We start from the raw sequence: 23,461 nt of genomic DNA, 5'->3' as shown, positions 1-23,461 counted from the left end.
ACTTGAAAACCTGGCTCACTCTCAGGAAACCAACTGCAAGAGCTAAATTTTACTACATTCTTTCTTTACACACACACGAAAGTCTAATGGTCAGGTGTTCAGCATCTTCAGTGATTAGAAAAATGCAAATCTAAATGACACATCGGTAAACCCTAACAGCAGTTATCAAAAGGGCTACACACAAAAAATTCAAGAGAGGCTGTGCACAAAAGGGAACACTACTACATGGTTAGTGCAAATATAAACTGGCAATGGCCACTCTGGAGAACACTATGGAAGTTCTTTCCACAACGAAACAGAGTGCTACCACAAGCTCTGCAAATCGCACTGCTGGCAACAGACTTGGAGAAAACCATCCTTTGAAAAGACATATGCACTCAAATGGTATTTGCTTCAATATCCAAAACAGCATAGCCGTTGAAACCACCAGTAAGTACATTCATTAATCAATGAAAGAAAAAAAGACATGGAACACACCTACTGTGAACTAGTAGTCAGCATGAAAACAGAATGAACCCATGCCATCTGTGGCTCTGGCACAGCAGAGAGGACTGCACCAAGTACCCAAAGTCAGACAGGGAAAAACACGCATCATTCATATCACAAACGGGGAACCGAAACACCGAGCAACTGAACTAGTGCACTAACAGTACAGAAGGGAGACCAAACAAAGAACTTACTAAAGAGGATAGATGGGGAGTGGAGGAAGAAAATGGGAATGGTGGGATTGACAGGCAAGCACAAATAAATAGTGTGTGTATACATGTATATATATATATATAAATCACAAAATCACCAAGGATGTATGAAATACCACAAGAGACTCTACTCACCACACTGTAATATCCTCTGCGGGTAAACGATCCGAGAAAATATAGGGACAATTATATATTTAACTAAATCAGGTTGATGTAGAACAGCACTGTGTATCAACTATATTACAATACAAAATGGAAATGAAAGAAAATAAATCTAGACTGCCTACTCTGTGCCAGGAGGCCCAGGTCACTTGTGCTGGTGTCACACCCATGAGGCCTGAAGAGGCCTCGGTCCCAAGCGGGCCCCCCACACCTGTACTTCCTACGACCCCCTGGATGGGACCACAACCTTGTAAGGCAGGCTGGCGCTCTACCAGCTAAGGCTAGCCTAGTGCACCTGGAAGGATCTGAGGTCACTAAGTACTAAGATCTTTGAAAAGTCTCCGTGTCTCCATGGCTCCTGCCCCTGGGGAACCCACTTAAGCACCGATTCCTTCGGGTTGCCCCACCTCCAGACAGCAGCACCCTCAGCACAGCACTACTGAGGGCTTGAGATGTGTCTCCCGGTTGGGATGGGGAGAGCAGAGCCTGAAGAGCAAGAGGAAGAGGGAATGAATCACAAACCGTCAGCTCTTTTGTCGGGCACTTTCCACTCGAATGGACCACCTAGGAAAATGGCTTTCTCTAACGCGATGAAAGCTCAGTTCAGTTCAGTTCAGTTGCTCAGTCCAACTGAGCGAAACTCAGAGAAAAACACGTATCATTGATATCCCTTAGAGGTGGAATGGAAACACTGATACAACAGAACTAGTGTACTAACAATACAGAAGGAGGACTAAAAAAAAATCTTAAATTTACCACAGGAACAACTGGGGTAGGGAGAAGAATAAATGAGAATGCTGGGAGTGACAGAAAATAACAAATCAATACATCAGTTCAGTCGCTCAGTCGTGTCCGACTCTTTGCGACCCCATGGACTGCAGCACGCCAGGCCTCCCTGTCCATCACCAACTCCCGGAGTTTACTCAAACTCATGTCCATTGAGTCAGTGATGCCATCCAACCATCTCATCTTCTGTCGTCCCCTTCTCCTCCCCTCCTTCAGTCTTTCCCAGCATCAGGGTCTTTTCAAATGAGTCAGTTCTTCGCACCAGGTGGCCAAAGTATTGGAGTTTCAGCTTCAACATCAGTCCTTCCAATGAACACTCAAGACTGATCTCCTTTAGGATGGACCGGTTGGATCTCCCTGCAGTCCAAGGGACTCTCAAGAGTCTTCTCCAACACCACAGTTCAGAAGCATCAATTCTTCGGCGCTCAGCTTTCTTTATAGTCCAACTCTCACATCCATACATGACCACTGGAAAAACCATAGCCTTGACTAGACGGACCTTTGTTGGCAGAGTAATGTCTCTGCTTTTTAATGTGCTGTCTAGGTTGGTCATAACTTTCCTTCCAAAGAGTAAGTGTCTTTTAATTTTGTGGCTGCAGTCACCATCTGCAGTGATTTTGGAGCCCCCCAAAATAAAGTCTGCCAGTATCTCCACTGTTTCCCCATCTATTTGGCATGAAGTGATGGGACCACATGCCATGATCTTAGTTTTCTGAATGTTTAGCTTTAAGCCAACTTTTTCATTCTCCTCTTTCACTTTCATCAAGAGGCTCTTTAGTTCTTCTTCACTTTCTGCCATAAGGGTGGTGTCATCTGCCTATCAGAAGTTACTGATATTTCTCCTGGCAATCTTGATTCCAGCTTGTGCTTCATCCATCCATCTAAGCAGGGTGACAACATACAGCCTTGATGGACTCCTTTTCCTATTTGGAACCAGTCTACTGATACATAGTAGTAAATAAATATCTATATAAAACCAGAATCAGCACGGATGAATGAAATGGCACGAAACACTCTCCTCAACACTCTGTAATGACCTTTGTGGGTAAAGCACCCGAAAAAAGTACAGGTACAGGTATATGTAGAACTGAATCAGGTTGGTGTAGAACTCAAAAACAATATTCTATATCAACTATATTGCAAAACAAATTAAATTAAAAAAAACAGAGGGTGGACTGCCTATTCTATTCAAGGAGGACTATGTCTCCTGGGCTGCTGTCACACCCACGGAGCCCCAGCGGGCCTGGGTCCCCAACCTGTCCTGGGCTAAGTTTGAGAGAGCTGTGGAGCCTGGGCCAGCAAATCAGGCTCCCTTGCACCTGTGCATCCTACGACCGTCTGGATGGGACCACATCTTTGTAAGGCAGGCTGGCCCTCTATCAGCTAAGGCCAGCCTAGTGCATGAAGGATGCTGTAGTCGCTAAGTAGTAAGAGTTTTGAAAAGTCTCCGTGTCTCCATGGCTCCTGCTCCTGGGGAACCCACTTGAGCACTGATTCCTTTGGGTTGCCCTCCTCCAAACAGCAGCACCCTCAGCAAAACACTACTGCAGGGCTTGAGATGTGTCTCTGGAGTGGGAAGGGGAGAGCAGAGCCTGAAGTGGGAATGAATCACAAGCCCTTGGCTCTTTCTTCAGGCACTTTCCACTCGAATGGACCACCCAGGAAAACGGCTTTCCCTAAGGTCATAAAAGGTCCGCTTGCTGGAAATACCAGGGTGGGGTAGGGGAAAGTGCTGCCGCCTTGCGGGCTCTTCTCATGACATCAAGTTTGAAATCCAGACAAATGGCAGTTACCATTCACAAGGACTGCAGGGCTGTGAATGATGCCTGCCCTCAAGGAGTGTCTGCTGGTAGGTCAAGGAAATCAGCTTGAAAATGGGGCTCACTCTCAAGAAATGAATGGCAAGAGCGAAGTGTTACTACACTCCTATTTACAGGAAACAAAAAGTCAAATGGTAAGTTGTTCAGCATCTCCAGTGATTAGTAAAATGCAAATCAAAGTGACAAATCCATAACCCCTACACCAGGTATCAAAAAGTCTACACAATAAATGCAAGAGAGAAAAAAAAAAAATGCAAGAGAGGCTGGGCAGAAAAAGGTCCCTACTGCACTGTTGGGGCAAATATGCTGTCAGTGGCCACTGTGAAATAGAGAACACTATGGAAGTTATTTCCAAAACAAAACAAAGTGCTACCATAAGCCCTGGATATCTCAGTCCTGGGACAACAACAGAGAAAACCATCCTTCAAAAACAGTCCTGTGCCCAAAGTTCCGTGTTCCACTACTCACAATAGGAAATCCGTGGAAACCACCCAAAAGTACATCCATCGATAAAAGGAAGAAAAAGAGATGCAACAGACACCCAATGAACGACTACTCAGCTAGAAAACAGAATGAAACCACGCCATTTGTGGCACCTGGATACACAAAGAGATGACTACACCAGGTACAGAGAGTCAGACAGAGAAAAACAAATATCAGTGATATCACTTAACGGTGGAATCAAAACACTGATACAAATGAACTAGTGTACTAACAAAAGAGAAGAATGACTAAAAAAAGGAACTTGGGAATGCGGCCATCCTCCAAAAGTCTCCAAACAGTAAATAGTGAACAGGGCATGGAAATAACAGAACATGCCTACACCATCGGGAAGAATACAAAGCAGCACAGCTAATATGGAGAGCAGCAGGGAGAGTCCTGAAAATACAAAAAACAGACCAACCACAGAATTCCAAAATGCCCCTCCCAGGCGTTCCTTTGTCCTCAGAAATCATAATTCCTAAACACACATGCACCACAACATTCACTACCGCTCTATTTGCAACAAACAGCAAGAACACAGAAGCCTGCTCAACATCCATCAACAGGCGAATGGAGAAATAAACATGGTGTCCATATAGACAATGCAATATTCCTTAGGCATAAAAAAGAATGAAATAATGCCATTGGCAACAACATAGCTGGAGGTAGAGATGATCATACCGAGAAGTGTAATGGAGACAAGGAACAAAAGCGTCATATGATATCTTTTATAGGTGGACACTAAAAACGGATACAAATGAACTAATTTAAAAACACAGAAACACACTCAAGGACTTGGCAAACAAATATATGGTTACCAAAAGAATCAGGTGGGGTAGGGGAGAGAAATTTGGACGTTAAGATAAACATAAACACAAAACATATACACAATATGTGATGAACAATGCCTTACTCTGGAGCCCAGGAACTTCTACTAAATACTCTGTCAAACCTGATATGGAAAAATAATCCAAGAAATAAGAGGTATATGTATATGTAGAACTGAATCACAGTAGACCTAAAACTGCACACCTAAAAAACACACAACTTAGGTGCCGTACACCTAAAACAAACACAACATTGCAAATCAACTGTACTCCAACATAAAATAAAACTCCAACTAAAAAAAAGAAACAGAAATGCCTACTATATTCCTTCAGACCAGGGGGACCTAGGCTGGTGGTAACTCCCTGGGCGCCAGAGCAGTCCTGGGGCTGAGGGAGCCAGGCAGCACGTGCCTGCACACGAACCCCCCTTGGATGTGCGGTGTCTGATCCCCTCTGAATGGGATCGCGCTGTCCACATCCAGGGGGGCCCTCCAGCAGCAAAACCAAAACTAGGGCAACCGAAGGGTGGGGCCCCCTCTGGGCTGAAAGAGCTATGAACAGTTACCTTGTGTGCTGGTCTCCTGGCGGTGGGGTTCCACCTGCAGCCTACTTCCTTCGAGTCAACCCTGTCCTCTATGACCGCACCCTGGGCGCTGCCGCGGTACAAGAGTTGGTATTTGTCTGGGGATGTGAAGGGTAACGGGGAACAAGAAAGGAGCCACAAGCCCTTGGCTGTTTGATCTGGCACATCCACTCAGTCATAAGCCAAGAACAGGACTCTTTGCTAAGGCTCTGGCTGCCAGAAGACCCAGTGATGGGCATGAAAAAAATCCTTCCACCTTGTGGCCATTTCTCAGAACTACAGCTTTAAAACCCTTGCTTTTGGACACTCGGGGCTTCCCTGATAGCTCAGTTGGTAAAGAATCTGCCTGCAATGCAAGAGACCCCGGTTCGATTCGTCAGGAAGATCCGCTGGAGAAGGGATAGGCTACCCACTCCAGTATTCTTGGGCTTTCCTGGTGGCTCAGCTGGTAAAGAACCTGCCTGCAATGTGGGAGACCTGGGTTCAGTCCCTGGATTGGGAAGATCCCCTGGAGAAGGGAAAGGTTACCCACTCCAGTATTCTGGCCTGGAGAATTCCATGGACTGTATAGTCCATGGGGTCGCAAAGAGTCGGACACGACTGAGCGACTTGCACTTTCTGGACACTTAATAATCACAAGGACTGGGGCACTGTAAGTAAGTGGTACTTGCCCATTAGAAATATCCCTGGGGAGGTGATCAAAAAAGAAATCAGGAGAAGGCAATGGCACCCCACTCCAGTACTCTTGCCTGGAAAATCCCATGGATGGAGGAGCCTGGTAGGCTACAGCCCATGGGGTCGCTAAGAGTCGGACACGACTGAGTGACTTCACTTTCACTTTTCACTTTCGTGCATTGGAGAAGGAAATGGCAACCCACTCCGGTGTTCTTGCCTGCAGAATCCCAGGGATGGGGGAGCCTGGTGGGCTTCCGTCTATGGGGTCGCACAGAGTCAGACACGACTGAAGCGACTTAGCAGCAGTAGCAGCAGATTATTAATTAGATACATATATATTGTGATAATTCTAGTCTACTTTTCTAGAAAAGTCAAAAACTCCTACTAAATTTTAAAATACTTTTGTATTGTTGCCTTAGCAGTAATAAAACACAAAGAAATTACCATTGGGCAAAGAAGGTTAATGGAAAACTGTTTCTCTTAATGTGTTTCAGCAGCTTGTATACAGTAAACATTTTTTAAATGTAGAAAGAAAAAGAAAAAAAAAAAAAAAGAAATCAGGGAGTGGACTTTCACGAAGTCAATTTCAAGACCAAGATTTTACTCTCGTTGTCAAAAAGAAAAAAGAAAAGCACGTGAAAACTTGCTCAGCATACCTTATTAGTAGAGAAATGCAAATCAAAAGGACCACAAGGTATCACCTTCCACCAGGCAGAATGGCCATCCTCCAGAAGTCTACCAACAATAAGTACTGTGTAGAGAAAGGGGAACCCTCCTACACTGTTGCTGCTGCTGCTAAGTCGCTTCAGTCGTGTCCAACTCTGTGCGACCCCACAGACGGTAGCCCACCAGGCTCTGCCGTCCCTGGGATTCTCCACGCAAGAACACTGGAGTGGGTTGCCATTTCCTTCTCCAATGCATGAAAGTGAAGTCGCTCAATCGTGTCCGACCCTTAGCAACCCCGTGGACTGCAGCCCACCAGGCTCCTCCATCCATGGGATTTTCCAGGCAACAGTACTGGAGTGGGGTGCCACTGCCTTCTCCCCTACACTGGTGAGGGGAATATAAATGGGCACAGCCAATTGGGAAAAGAGGAGGGAGATTCCTGAAAAAATGAAAAATACACCAACCACAGGATTCGGAAATGCTTTTCCCAGCGGATATCCTCAGAAAACCGTAATTCCTAAACATACATGCACCCCAACATTCATTACAGCACTATTTACAACAGCCAGGAGACAGAAGTCTCCAAAATGTCCCTTGAGAGGTGAATAAAGAAGATATGGTACATATATACAATGGTATATTAGCCAAAAAAATTAAGAATGAAATAATGCGGAGGCGGGGATAAGATGGCGGAGGAATAGGACGGGGAGACCACTCTCTCCTCCACAAATGTATCCAAAGAACATCTAAACGCTGACCAAACTTCACAAAACTACTTCTGAAGGCTGGCTGAGGACTTCAGGCTTCCACAAAAACTGCGCATTATCTTCAAAAGAGATTACGTGCCTAAAGCAACTCCCAGCAAAGAACCCCAGACGCTCGCATCATCCGCCACCAGCAAGTGGGGGCTGAACGGAGAGGAGCGGGCGGCATTGCCTAGGGTAAGGACCGGGCCCGAGTGCCCCGAGGGCAATCTGAGGGAGCTAACGTGAGATAGTAACCTAAACTGTGGGACAGCGAGAGAGAAAGAACTATCCCGCGAAAAGCCCAACTCTAAGGCACTGCCGGCCCGCTCACAGAACAAAGGACTGAGCGATACCAGAGGAGAGCTAGCCGGCTGCGGACCGCCCCATCCCCCGCCGGACACAGCGGGCAGGCGGGGCCCGCCAGAGCCGGAAAGGGGCAAACTCGGCTCCAGAGAGGGCACCCCCTACCAAACTGCAAACAGGCTCCCAGTTTCTAAGCAAAGACTGCCTGAGATCCCGGAGGGTCGACAGCCGCCGGGAGGGTCGCAGCCAGAGACCAGCTCCCCAGAACCGACACAAAGCACACCGGAGCCGGGCGCGCCCGTAAACCGAGGTGGGGACCAGGGAGGTGATAAGCCGCACCGCCCCAACAGGGGACAGCGCGCTCGCCAAACTCCTGGCCGCCTGGGCAGCTCCGACCGGGAACGGCACAAGCCGCGGGCGAAACCGAGTCTGCGCCTTTGTGGAGTAACCGGGAGCCTGAACCTGAGCGGCTTAGACCTGGGAAGTGCACGCAGCTCAGGGCCCGCTCCCCGGCCGAGTAACCTGAAGCCTGAGCAGGGTAGACGGGGAAAGCACACACGCCGTGAGCGGGGGCGAACCCAGTGCGGCCGAGACACTGCGAGCTTACCACACGCACGCCAGAATTGCAGTGTTCCTTCCTCCCCACAGCACGATTGAACAAGCGAACCTAAAGAGATCACCTCCACCGCTTTGTTGCAGGGCGGAAATTAGATACTGAAGAGATCTCCAAACAGAAGCCAAATAAACAGAGGGAAGCGCTTTGGAAGGGACAGGCCAACAGATTAAGATCCCTGTAGTTAATACCGACTGCATTGAAAAGGACCTATAGATCTTGAAAAGTATAAGCAGGAATAACGATCTATCTAAAACTGAGCAGATCCCACACTGCTCACAACAGCTCCAGAGAAAGTCCGGGATATATATATTTTTTACTATTTTTTTTTTAATTTTTTTTTTTTTTAATTAAAAAAAAAATTTTTTTTTTCTCTTCTTTCCTTTTTCTTCAAGTCCTCTATTACACCTTTAACTTTCATTTTCATAACCCACTATTAACTTGCAAAAAAAAACAAACCCTATTTTTGAAGCAAACTACATACATATATCTTATACCTTTTGTGTTTTCTTTTTTTAATGTTTTTTTCCTGTTCTACATTTTTTTACTGTTTCTTTTTTTACTGTTTTACTGTTTTTTTTTTCTTTTTACACTGTTTCCTTTTTTCTTTTTTTTTTTTTTTAGATTGTAAGTTTTGTAAGAGTCTAACCTCTACTCTAGATTTTTAATCTTTGTTTTACATATTTGATATCAACTTTGTACATTTATGAACCCAATCTTTAGGACCCACTTTTACTCAGGAGTGTGATCACTGGCCTGATCACTCTCTCCACCTATTGATGCTCTTTCTTCTCCCTCAGGGAACCTCTATCTCCCACCCTCCTCCTTCTCTTCTCAACCCAATTCTGTGAATCTCTGAGGGTGTTCTGGGTACCGGAGAACACTTCAGGAACAGGATACTGCCCAGATCTCTCTCTCCCCTCTTAATTCCTCCCTTTCTACTCATGCTCACCTCTGTTACCTTCCTCCCCCCTCTCTATGTATCTCTGTGAATCACTCTGAGGGTTCCAAACTGTGGAAAGCACAGAGGGAAGTGCTTACTGGCTAGATTGCTCTCTCCACATTTGAATTCCCCTCTTCCCCTCCTGGTCACCTCAACCCACCCCCCCCACCTCATCTCTCCATGTAACTCAGTGAACCTTTCTGGGTATCCCTCACTGTGGAGAATCTTTTCACCATTAACCTAAAAGTTTTATTATTGAGGCTGTATGGAAGGAGAAGTCTTGAGGCTACTGCAAGAATAAGACTGAAAGCCAGGGGAAATATTAATTAATAAGAGACCATCCAATAGCCTCCATAAATTCACTGAAACCAAGCTCCACCCAAGAGACAATAAGTTCCAGAGCAAGACGTACCACGCAAATTCTCCAGCAACGCAGGAACATAGACCTGAGCATCAATATACAGGCTGCCCAGAGGCACACCAAATCCATAGACATCTCAAAAATTAATACTGGTCACTCCATTACACTCTAGAGAGCAGAAATCCAGCTCCACCCACCAGAACACCGACACAAGCTCCCCCAACCAGGAAGCCTTGACAAGCCACCTGTCCAACCCCAACCGCAGTGAGGAACCTCCACAACAAAGAGGAACTTCATACTACCAGAATACAGAAGGGCCACGCCTAACACAGCAATCTAAACAAGATGAAAAGACAGAGAAATACTCAGCAAGTAAAGGACAATGAGAAATGCCCACAAAGCCAAACAAAAGAGGAGGAGATAGGGAATCTATCTGAAAAAGAATTTAGAATAAGGATAATAAAAATGATCCAAAATCTTGAAAGCAAAATGGAGTTACAGATAAATAGCCTGGAGACAAAGATTGAGAAGATGCAAGAAATGTTTATCAAGGACTTAGAAGAAATAAAAAGGAATCAATATAGAATGAATAATGAAATAAAGGAGATAAAAGACACTCTGGAGGGAACCAACAGTAGAATAACGGAGGCAGAAGATAGGATAAGTGAGGTAGAAGATAGAATGATGGAAATAAACGAAGCAGAGAGGAAAAAAGAAAAAAGAATCAAAAGAAATGAGGAAAACCTCCGGGACCTCTGGGACAATATGAAACGCCCCAACATTCGAATCATAGGAGTCCCAGAAGAAGAAGATAAAAGGAAAGGCCATGAAAAAATACTCGAGGAGATAATAGTTGAGAATTTCCCTAAATTGAGGAAAGAAATAGTCACAGAAGTCCAAGAAACCCAGAGAGTTCCAAACAGGATAAACCCAAGGCGAAACACCCCAAGACACATATTAATCAAATTAACAAAGATCAAACACAAAGAACAAATATTAAAAGCAGCAAGGGAAAAACAACAAATAACACACAAGGGGATCCCCATAAGGATAACAGCTGATCTTTCAATAGAAACCCTTCAGGCTAGAAGGGAATGGCAGGACATACTTAAAGTAATGAAAGAGGATAATATACAACCCAGATTACTGTACCCAGCAAGGATCTCATTCAGATATGAAGGAGAATTCAAAAGCTTTACAGACAAGCAAGAGCTGAGGGAATTCAGCACCGCCAAACCAGCTCTCCAGCAAATGCTAAAGGATCTTCTCTAAACAGGAAACACAGAAAGGATGTTTCAACACGAACTCAAAACAACAAAGTAAATGGCAACGGGATCATACTTATCAATAATTACCTTAAATGTAAATGGGTTGAATGCCCCAACCAAAAGACAAAGGGTTGCTGAATGGATACAAAAACAAGACCCCTATATATGCTGTCTACAAGAGACCCACCTCAAAACTAGAGACACACACAGGCTGAAAGTGAAAGGATGGAAAAACATATTCCATGCAAATGGAGACCAAAAGAAAGCAGGAGTCGCAATACTCATTTCAGATAAAATAGACTTTAAAATAAAGGATGTGAAAAGGGACAAAGAAGGACACTACATAAAGATCAAAGGATCAATTCAAGAAGAAGACGTAACAATCATAAATATATATGCACCCAACATAGGAGCACCACAATATATAAGGCAAATACTAACAAGTATGAAAGGGGAAATTAACAATAACACAATAATAGTGGGAGACTTTAATACTCCACTCACGCATATGGATAGATCAACTAAACAGAAAATTAACAAGGAAACACAAACTTTAAATGATACAATAGACAAATTAGATTTAATTGATATTTACAGGAGTTTCCACCCCAAAACAATCAATTTTACCTTTTTCTCAAGTGCACATGGAACTTTCTCCAGGATAGATCACATCCTGGGCCATAAATCTAGCCTTGGTAAATTCAAAAAAATTGAAATCATCCCAGCCATCTTCTCTGACCACAATGCAGTAAGATTAGACCTCAATTACAGGAAAAAAACTATTAAAAGTTCCAACATATGGAGGCTAAACAACACGCTTCTGAATAACCAACAAATCACAGAAGAAATCAAAAAAGAAATAAAATTATGCATGGAAACGAATGAAAATGAAAACACAACAACCCAAAACCTATGGGACACTGTAAAAGCAATACTAAGGGGAAGGTTCATAGCAATACAGGCGTACCTCAAGAAACAAGAAAAAAATCAAATAAATCAACTAACTCTACACCTAAAGCAACTAGAGAAGGAAGAAATGAAAAACCCCAGGGTCAGTAGAAGGAAAGAAATCTTAAAAATTAGGGCAGAAATAAATGCAAAAGAAACAAAAGAGACCATAGCAAAAATCAACAAAACTAAAAGCTGGTTTTTCGAGAAGATAAACAAAATTGATAAGCCATTAGCCAGACTCATCAAGAAACAAAGGGAGAAGAATCAGATCAACAAAATTAGAAATGAAAATGGAGAGATCACAACAGACTCCACAGAAATACAAAGGATCATAAGAGACTACTACCAACAGCTATATGCCAATAAAATGGACAACTTGGAAGAAATGGACAAATTCTTAGAAAAGTATAACTTTCCAAAACTGAACCATGAAGAAATAGAAGATCTTAACAGACCCATCACAAGCACGGAAATCGAAACTGTAATCAGAAATCTTCCAGCAAACAAAAGCCCAGGACCAGACGGCTTCACAGCGGAATTCTACCAAAAATTTAGAGAAGAGCTAACACCTATCCTACTCAAACTCTTCCAGAAAATTGCAGAAGATGGTAAACTTCCAAACTCATTCTATGAGGCCACCATCACCCTAATTCCAAAACCAGACAAAGATGTCACAAAAAAGGAAAACTACAGGCCAATATCACTGATGAACATAGATGCAAAAATCCTTAATAAAATTCTAGCAAACAGAATCCAACATCATATTAAAAAGATCATACATCATGACCAAGTGGGCTTTATCCCAGGAATGCAAGGTTTTTTTAACATCCGCAAATCAATCAATGTAATACACCACATTAACAAATTGAAAGAAAAAAACCATATGGTTATCTCAATAGATGCAGAAAAAGCCTTTGACAAAATTCAGCATCCATTTATGATTAAAACCCTCCAGAAAGCAGGAATAGAAGGAACATATCTCAACATAATAAAAGCTATATATGACAAACCCACAGCAAACATTATCCTCAATGGTGAAAAATTGAAAGCATTTCCCCTAAAGTCAGGAACAAGGCAAGGATGCCCACTTTCACCACTACTATTCAACATAGTTTTGGAAGTTTTGGCCACAGCAATCAGAGCTGAAAAAGAAATAAAAGGAATACAGATAGGAAAAGAAGAAGTAAAACTCTCACTGTTTGCAGACGACATGATTCTCTACATAGAAAACCCTAAAGACTCTACTAGAAAATTACTAGAGTTGATCAATGAATATAGTAAAGTTGCAGGATATAAAATTAACACACAGAAATCCCTTGCATTCCTATACTCCAATAATGAGAAAACAGAAAGAGAAATTAAGGAAACAATACCATTCACCATTGCATCAAAAAGAATAAAATACTTAGGAATATATCTACCTAAAGAAACAAAAGACTTATATATAGAAAACTATAAAACACTGATGAAAGAAATCAAAGAGGACACAAACAGATGGAGAAATATACCGTGTTCATGGATTGGAAGAATTAATATAGTGAAAATGAGTATACTACCCAAAGCAATCTATAGATTCAATGCAATCCCTATCAAGCTACCAATGGTATTTTTCACAGAACTAGAACAAATCATCTCACAATTTGTATGGAAATATAAGAAACCTCGAATAGCCAAAGCAATCTTGAGGAAGAAGAATGGAACTGGAGGAATCAACCTGCCTGACTTCAGGCTCTACTACAAAGCCACAGTCATCAAGACAGTATGGTACTGGCACAAAGATAGAAATATAGATCAATGGAACAAAATAGAAAGCCCAGAGATAAACCCACGCACCTATGGACACCTTATCTTCGACAAAGGAGGCAAGAATATTCAATGGAGAAAAGACAATCTCTTTAACAAGTGGTGCTGGGAAAACTGGTCAACCACTTGTAAAAGAATGAAACTAGAACATTTCCTAACACCGTACACAAAAATAAACTCAAAATGGATTAAAGATCTAAATGTAAGACCAGAAACAATAAAACTCCTAGAGGAAAACATAGGCAAAACACTCTCCGACATAAATCACAGCAGGATCCTCCATGACCCACCTCCTAGAATATTGGAAATAAAAGCAAAAATAAACAAATGGGACCTAATTAAAATTAAAAGCTTTTGCACAACAAAGGAAACTATAAACAAGGTGAAAAGACAGCCTTCAGAATGGGAGAAAATAATAGCAAATGAAGCAACAGACAAACAATTAATATCAAAAATATACAAGCAACTTCTGCAGCTGAATTCCCGAAAAATAAACGACCCAATCAAAAAATGGGCCAAAGAACTAAACAGACATTTCTCCAAAGAAGACATACAGATGGCTAACAAACACATGAAAAGATGCTCAACATCACTCATTATTAGAGAAATGCAAATCAAAACCACAATGAGGTATCATTTCACACCAGTCAGAATGGCTGCTATCCAAAAGTCTACAAGCAATAAATGCTGGAGAGGGTGTGGAGAAAAGGGAACCCTCTTACACTGTTGGTGGGAATGCAAACTAGTACAGCCACTATGGAGAACAGTGTGGAGATTCCTTAAAAAACTGGGAATAGAACTGCCATATGACCCAGCAATCCCACTGCTGGGCATATACACCGAGGAAACCAGAATTGAAAGAGACGCGTGTACCCCAATGTTCATCGCAGCACTGTTTACAATAGCCAGGACATGGAAGCAACCTAGATGTCCATCAGCAGACGAATGGATAAGGAAGCTGTGGTACATATACACAATGGAATATTACTCAGCCATTAAAAAAAATACATTTGAATCGGTTCTACTGAGATGGATGAAACTGGAGCCCATTATACAGAGTGAAGTAAGCCAGAAAGAAAAACAACAATACAGTATACTAATGCATATATATGGAATTTGAAAGATGGTAACGATAACCCTATATGCGAGACAGAATAAGAGACACAGATGCATGGAACAATTTTATGGACTCTGAGGGAGAAGGTGAGGGTGGGACGTTCTGGGAGAATAGCATTGAAACATGTATATTATCATATGTGAAACAGAACACCATTCCATGTTCGATGCATGAGACAAGGGCTCAGGGCCGGGGCAATGGGATGATCCAGAAGGATGGGATGGGGAGGGAGGTGGGTGGGGGGTCCAGGAGGGGGAACACATGTAAACCCATGGCTGATTCATGTCAATGTATGGCAAAAACTATTGCAATGTTGTGAAGTGATTGGCCCCCAACTAAAATAAATAAATTTATAAAAAAAAAAAAAAAAGAATGAAATAATGCAATTTTCAGCAACAACGACCTAGAGATGATTACAGTGATTCGAGCAAATCAGTAGAGATCCAAAAACATCCTATGATATTGCTTATATGCAGAATCTAAAAATTGACACAAATGAACTAATTTACAAGACAGAAACAGGCTCACAGACTCAGAAAAGAAATTTCTGGGAAATTCCCCTGCAGTATAGGGTTAAGACTCAGGTTTCACCGCCAAGGTCTTAGATTGGATCCCTGGTCATGGAACTGAGATGCCAGAACCCACAGGCCATAGCCAAAAAAAAAAAAAAAACCCATATAGAAAAGAAAAGAAATTTATGATTACCAAAGGGAGGGATAGGAGGGAGGGATAAATTTGCAGGTTGGGATTAACACATATACACCAATGTATGTAAAACAGTTTATCAACAAGGACCTGATAGACAGCACAGGTAACTCTAGTCAACACTCTCTCAAAACCTATATGGCAAAAAAATTCAAATAAGAATATATATATTCAGAGGATTACTGAAAAAAATCAATGAGGAATTGAAAAAACATACCTAGAGAGAAATGCTTTTGAACTGTGGTGTTGGAGAAGACTCTTGAGAGTCCCTTGGACTGTAAGGAGATCAAACCAGTTAATCCTAAAGTAAATCAGTCCTGAATATTCATTGGAAGGACTGAAGCTGAAGCTCCAATACTTTGGACACCTGATGCAAAGAACCGACTCATTTGAAAAGACCCTGATGCTGGGAAAGATTGAAGGCGGGAGGAGAAGGGGGATGACAGAGTATGAGATGGTTGGATGGCATCACCGACTCAATGGACACAAGTTTGCACAAGCTCCAGGAGATGGTGAAGGACAGAGAGGCCTGGCGTGCTGCAGTCCATGGGATAGCAAAGAGTTGGACACGACTGAGCAACTGAACTGAACTGAACTGAGAGAGAAATGGCAAAGAAAACACCAGATCCAAAACCTACGGGATGCCACAAAAGCAGTTCTAAAAGGCAAGTTTACAGAGATACAATGTTACCTCAGGAAACAAGACAAAATATCAAAGAAGCAAGGTAACCTTATACCTAAAGCAACTAGAGAAGAAAGACAAAATCCAAAATTAGTAGAAGAAATTATAAACATAAGTACAGGAATGAATGAAATAGAGACAAAATCATAGAAAAGATCAATGAAAGTAAAAGCTTGTTCTTTGAAAAGATACACAATATTGATAAACCTTTAGCCAGACTCATCAAGGAAAAAAAAAAAAGAGAGTGGGCTCAAATCAATAAAAATTAGCGGGCTTCCCTGGTGGCTCAGTGGTAAAGAATCCACCTGCCAATGCAGGAGACACAGGTTCGATCCCTGATCTGGAAAGATCCCACATGTGGTGGAGCAACTAAGTCCATGTGCCACAACTACTAAATCTGTTCTCTAGAGCAAGCGAACTGCAACTATTGAGCTCTCGCACCACAGATACTGAAGCCAGCATGCCCTAGAGCCAGTGCTCAGCAACGAGAGAAGCCACCACAGTGAGAAGTCTGTGCACTGCAAACAGAGAAAAGCCCATGCAGCACAGTCAATAAATAAATAATAATAAAAAAATTAAATCAGAGATGAAAAAGAAGCTAGAATGGACACCACAGAAATATCAATACAAAGCGTCGTAAGAGACTACTACAAACAACTTTATGCCAATAAAATGGACAACCTAAAAGAAAGAGACAAATTCTGGGCATTCCCTGGCGATCTAGTGGTTAGGACTCCACGCTTCCACTGCCAAGGGCCCAAGTTCAATCCCTGGTCAGGGAATTAAGATCCTGCAAGTCACAGGGTGCAACTGTAAATAAACAAACACTTTAGAAGGTTTTCGTTTAAAAAGAGAAATGTACGAATTCTTAGAAATGTATACCTTTCAAGACTGAACCAGGAAGAAATAGAAAATATGAACAAACCAATCACAAGTAATGAAAGTGACACTGTGATGAGAAAACTTCCAACAGACAAAGTTCAGGACCAGGTGGCTTCATAGGTGACTTTTACCAAACCTGTAGAGAAGAGTTAACACCTGTATTTCTGAAAATATCCCCCAAAATTCCAGATGAAGGAACACTCCCTAACTCATTCTACAAGGCCACCGTCACCCTAATACCAAAACAGACACATACAAATACAGGTCAGTATCACTGATGAACATAGATGCAAAAATCCTCAACAAAATACTAGCACACTGAAACCAACAATACATTAAAAGGCTTATGCACCAGAATCAAGTGGGATTTATCCTAGGGATGCAAAGATTCTTCAATATATTTAAATCAATCAGTGTGATATACCACATTAACAAACTGAAGAATAAAAACCATATAATCATCTCAATAGATGAAGAAAAAGCTTTTGACAAAATTCAATACCCATTTATGATAAAAACTCTCCAGAAAGTGGGCAAAGAGGGACTTTACTTCAACATAATAGAGGCCATACATGACAAACCCATAGCTAGCATCATTCTCAACGGTGAAAAGCTGAAAACATTTCCTCTAAGATTAGAAAGAAGACAAGGATGTTTACTTTTGCCACTTTTATTCAACATAGTTTTCAAAGTTCTGAGTATGACAGTCAGAGAAGAGAAAGAAAGAAAAGGAATCCAAATTGGAAAGGAAGGAAAACTGTCACTGTCTGCAGATGATGTGATACTGTATACAGAAAATCCTTAAGATGCTATCAGAAAACTACTAGAGCTCACCAATGAATTTGGCAAATTTGCTGGATGCAAAATTAACACAGAAATCACTTGAATTCCTATACACTAACAAGAAATCAGAAAGAGAAATCAAGGAAAACAGGGAACTTCCCTGCCTTCAATGGCTAGGACTACACATTCCCTATTCAGGGGGCCTGGGTTCAATCCCTGTTCAGGGAACTAGATTCCACATGCTGCAATGAAAAGATTCTGCTTGCCACAACAGAGATCAAAGATCTCATGTGCCATAACTAAGACCTGGTGCTGCTGCTGCTGCTAAGTCGCTTCAGTCGTGTCCGACTCTGTGCGACCCCACAGATGGCAGCCCACCAGCCTCCGCCGTCCCTGGGATTCTCCAGGCAAGAACACTGGAGTGGGTTGCCATTTCCTTCTCCAGTGCATGAAAGGGAAAAGTGAAAGTTAAGTCGCTCAGTCGTGTCCGACTCTTAGCGACCCCATGGACTGTAGCCTACCAGGCTCCTCCGTCCATGGGATTTTCCAGGCAAGAGTACTGGAGTGGGGTGCCATTGCCTTCTCCGAGACCTGGTGCAGCCAAATAAATATTTTTTTAAAGAAAGAAATCAAGGAAATAATCCCTATTTACCATCACATTAAAAAGAGTAAAATACTTAGGAATATGCCTACCTAAGGAGATAAAAGAATTATACTCTGAAAATACTGGTGAAAGAATTGTGGATGACACAAACAGAAGAAGAGATACACCATGCTCTTGGATTGGAAGAATCAATATTGTCAAAACATGACTATACTACCCAATGCAATCTATAGATTCAGTGCAATCCCTATCAAATTACCAATGGCATTTCTTACAAAACTAGAACAACAACAACAAAAAATGTTTAGATTTGTATAGAAACACAGAAGACCTCAAATAGCCAAGCAATCCTGAGAAGGAAAACAGAGCTGGAGGAATCAGGCACCTGACTTCAGACTAAACTACACAGCTATAGTAATCACAACAGTAGGGTACTGGCACAAAACCAGAAATACAGATCAGTGGATCCAGAAATAAACCCATGCACCTATGGTCAATTAATCTATGACAAAGGAAGCAAGAATATACAATGGAGAAAAGGCAGTCTCTTCAGTAAGTGGTATGCTGGGAAAACTGGACAGATACATGTAGAAGAATGAAATCAGAACATCCTCTAACACCATACAGGTTTCCCTGGTGGCTCAACTGTTAAAGAATCTGCCTGCAATGCGGGAGACCTGGGTTTGATCCCTGGGTTGGGAAGATCCCTTGGAGAAGAGGATTATACTCACTCCAGTATTCTGGCCTGGAGAATTCCACGGACTGTAAATCCATGGGGTCGCAGAGTCAGACACGACTTTCACTCAATAACACCATACACAAAAATAAACTCAAAGTGGATTAAAGATTTAAATGTAAGGCCAGACTCTATATAAAACTCCTAGAGGAAAACATAGGGCAAACACTCCTTAACATAAATCACAGCAGTATCTTCTTTGACCCACCTCCTAGAATAATGAAAATTAAAAAAAGGGACCTAAATAAACTTAAAAGCTTCTGCACAGCAAAGGAAACTATAAACAAAACAAAAAGACAACGCACAGAATAGGAGAAAACATTTGCAAACAAACCCACCGAGAAGGGATTAATCTCCAAAATGTACAAACAGCTCATACAGTTCTATGTTAAAAAAAAAAAAAAAATCAGAATATCAAAATAGACATTTCTCTAAAGAAAACATACTAATGACTAAAAAGCACATGAAAAGCTGCTCAACATCACTAACTTTTAGACAAATGTAAACGAAAACTACAGCAAGGTATCACCTCACACCAGTCAGAAGGGGCCATCATGAAAAAGTCTACAAACAGGGACTCCCCTGGTGGTCAAGCCGTTAGGACTCTGCACTTCCAATGAAGGGAATGTGAGTTCAATCCCTGGTCGGGGAACTAGATCCCAAATGCCACAACTAAGAGTTTGCACGCTGCAACTAAGACCAGGCAGAGCCAGATAAATAGATAAGAAGTATATGAATATGGATCCCTCCCTCCTCCAGGCACAGGCCCTTCAGGCTATGCGTTTCATAACCCCAGACATCAGTGCAGGATTCAAAATGCAACTACCAGTCCTCAAACCCTATAAGTGACTTGCTCCAGTTGGTTTATTCAGTTTTCAATCATAGGAAGATAAACTAAGAGACCAAAGGCACCCAAAGACATATACAAAAGGCCCAAACGCTGGCAGTGGCTTTGTCTACTGAAGGCGAGGCTGGCCTTTCCAGGTCAAACTGGCCGTGGTAAACCATAAGGCTCATGGGTACCCAGACAAAACCATTGTACCCTAGGTGGACGAAGGGGGCACTGCAGGAAAGAAGGTGCTCAATCCACTTTGAGAACAATCAGAGCTTTGGCAGGGGGAAAGCCCCAGATGCCAGAAAGGGACAGGGACCCATAGGCTTTTGATGGTTTTATAATCAAAAGGCTGAGGGAGCCCAAGACCAAAAGTGGCTATAGATAGAGATACCACCTATATAACTAGTGGTGAGCCTCAAGCTTCAGGCAGGTGGTCATTGATGTGGTGAGCCACTTGATAAAATCTCTCATAAGCACCAGGGCAACCCTCTCGGTCTTAACCTAAAGACTGAAAGCCTTAACAATCATAAGAAATATGTAGTGGGAGTGTCAGTAAAGAGACATGGGTACACTTACCTGCAATCCCTTTTGCGCAACATCAGTGGCCAGTCATTTCTACATTCCTTTCTGTTTGTGCCTGATTGTCCTCTCACTTTAATAGATGGGACTTTTTAACTAAATTAGGGGCCACTCTGTTTCTCGAAGGACAAGGAAGCCACCCTTATCACTAAATGATGTGAACAAAAAATTTAAAAAAAATAACAAGACTAAATCTATAACTAAAAGACTCAATAAATCCTGAAGTATAAAACATTAAGGTTCCGGGCCTAGCCAAAAGCAAACAAGTGAGGCTTCAAGTAACCCTCTCCAGATATGGAAACTGTTTGGAAAATATGGTTTGGGTCTCCAAAACTGTGGCTACAATCTCTTTTAATAACTCTTCTAATGTCTATTGCTTTAATTCTTTTCATTTGTATCTTCTATAAACTCATTCTCTGATGTTTAACACCCACAAGGGCTAACAGAATAGTAGTCAGTAAAGAGTCTGCCTGCGATGCGGGAGACCCCAGTTCAATCACTGGCTCAGGAAGATCCCCTGGAGTAGGAAATGGCAACCCGCCCCAGTATTTTGGAGAATTCCATGGGCAGAGGAGCCTGATGGGCTACCGTCTGTGGGTTCACAAAGAGTCAGAAATGCCTGAGTGACTAACACACACACAACCAGAGTTAGCATTACAGTTCTCCCAAAAGAGAAGGAAGACTCAGGTCCTACACTTCTTCCCCAGGGAGGCCTACATCCCATCTCAGCAGAAAGCAGTTAATGATAAGTTTGTGTGGCACCCCACTCCAGTACTCTTGCTTGCAAAATCCCATGGACGGAGGAGCCTGGTAGGCTGCAGTCCATGGGGTCGCTAAGAGTCGGACACGACTGAGCGACTTCACTTTCACTTTTCCCTTTCATGCACTGGAGAAGGAAATGGCAACCCACTCCGGTATTCTTGCCTGGAGAATCCTAGGGACGGCGGAGCCTGGTGGGCTGCCGTCTATGGGGTCGCACAGAGTCGGACACACTGAAGCGACTTAGCAGCAGCAGCAGCAACCCCCTTTGAGCATAGAGGATAAATACCTGGAGGCAGGGAATGATAGGGACAGAGTAAAAAGACAGAGTAGGTGATTAAACAGTTAATCCCACTAAGGGAGTGTAAGAAAAAACTATGGGAGACTGCTTTAAGTTAATCATCATTCAAGAAAGCACCTTTAAAAAAAAAAAGAAGAAAGCAGGTTTGCTTAATCATAAAATCATGAAACAGAAACAGGAGGCATGCCCCCAAATAACCATTGTTTTAATGGTAAAAGGAGACCTATATCCAGCCCAATGATTCCTAGGACACGCTCCCCCGCGTGCACTAAAAGAAAAAATTTAAGGAAAGAGTGACATTATACTAAAACCTGAAATGATTTATCATATTTCAGTATATGGTTACTGCCTTTTTGCTCATTCCCATTGCGCCATAACAGTCCTGATTTGACCTTGTAGGGGCAAGAAAACTCCCCCATCCCATGGGCAGAAGGACCTGATGATGGAAGCATGACATCTCCTCAAGAATGAGGGAAAAGGTGGTCTTCTTGCTCTCCCCACTCTTCCTTTGATTATAAAACTATACCCACCAAGTTCTTGGGGCAGCACCTTCTCACCCACCCACTTGTAGGCCTCTCAAGTGTCCTATTCTAAAAAGTCACTTTTTATTTGTCACTTTCAACTCTTGCTGAATTCTCTGTGCTCTGAGACATAAAGAACCAGAGCTCCTCAGAGTCTCACGCCTGCCTCCGCACCCACCCCCACCCCCACCCCCGGGCCCCGCATTTCTGCGGTTTCATCAGTTATTATTGCTCCCAGGCAAGTGAATCCAAGTGTGGTTCGGTAACACCCTCATCCAAGCCCCATTAAAATGGTGGCCAGGTATCAGCCATGGCTAAAAGGCACCCCCATCTCTGCTGGGTAAACATAAACGTGTTTACTGTACCAGGACATGCTGCTCCTCCTGGTCGACCTGATAAGCGATTCTCAGGACTTCTTCGGGCCCCAGTGCGCTCATCCGCCCTCTAGGGCCAGGCAGTCAAGGCCCCAAATTTTGCAGTTTCCCCATCACCCTATCTCTCAGTACTCCAGGATAAGCCAGGTCTCCCACCAATTTCCTAGTCCAGTCCGGGAAACGATCAGGGTTTGGAGAGAGGACGGGCTTCCAGCTCCGTCTGGCCAGTTTGTCCATCACAGCGGACAGCTTGGGGAGAGAGGCAGTGAGAAACCAACCAAGGCCGGCAGGTGCGGACCAGGTGCGAGCCGGAGCGAGGGCTCGGGCACGCGGGCAGCACGCTCAAGTTAGGCGCACACGTGGCCGCTCACTTCTGGGGCACGTGCCCGTCACGGGGGGAATTTGCAGGTGGTGGCACCAGACTGGGCAAGGCAGGAGTCTGTACCCGATAACTCTAAGGAACACTGACGGGAACCCACTCAGGACCCTAGTTTGACGTTCCTCAGTTTCCCCGTGCCCCGCCACCCACGCCACCCCAACTTACCTCCTCCGCGGCGCTGGCCGCCTCTGCGGGGCGCGCTGCCTTTTCGGGCGCGGGGCATGCCGCAAATCGGGCACGACGGGGCGCGGGGTCAGGGACCCGGCGGCGGGGGGTTCCAGGCCAGCGAGTCGCCGGCCGGTGCGCTGAGTTGAGACCTAAGCAGACGACGGGAGCCACACGCTGCGCACGCCACCATCTTCGCGAGGCGCCCCGCCCTCTGCCAGATGGGTCGGACCGCCCCGCCCCGCTAAATGGGTGGCCGGGAAGGCGAGTCCCTGGCCGCTGGGCTCAGACCGCATCCATGCGGCCGAAACTTCTATTCCCAAGGTGCTGCGTGCGCAGATTACCGGCGTC

The 23,461-nt window shown here is 43.4% G+C and overlaps 1 protein-coding gene across 5 annotated transcripts in view; it reads right to left on the bottom strand.

Annotated features, from left to right (window-relative positions):
- Positions 1 to 23,329, bottom strand: part of IFRD2 (interferon related developmental regulator 2) — a 39,079-nt gene extending 15,750 nt beyond the window's left edge. For all 5 annotated transcript variants that reach the window (XM_081525385.1, XM_081525387.1, XM_081525388.1 and 2 more), the window contains exon 1: positions 23,111 to 23,329. In XM_081525385.1, coding sequence (XP_081381511.1) covers positions 23,111 to 23,168 — 58 coding nt within the window. In that variant the 5' untranslated portion in view covers positions 23,169 to 23,329. The remainder of the gene's footprint in view (positions 1 to 23,110) is intronic.
- Between the last annotated feature and the right edge of the window lie 132 nt (positions 23,330 to 23,461).

The sequence above is a fragment of the Giraffa tippelskirchi genome, chromosome 9 (assembly GCF_054371585.1).
Source record: "Giraffa tippelskirchi isolate mGirTip1 chromosome 9, T2T-mGirTip1v1.2.pri, whole genome shotgun sequence".
Taxonomy (NCBI): Eukaryota; Metazoa; Chordata; class Mammalia; order Artiodactyla; family Giraffidae; genus Giraffa; species Giraffa tippelskirchi.
The sequence above is the reverse complement of the archived record's forward strand: the minus strand, read 5'-3'. Positions and strand labels throughout refer to the sequence as shown.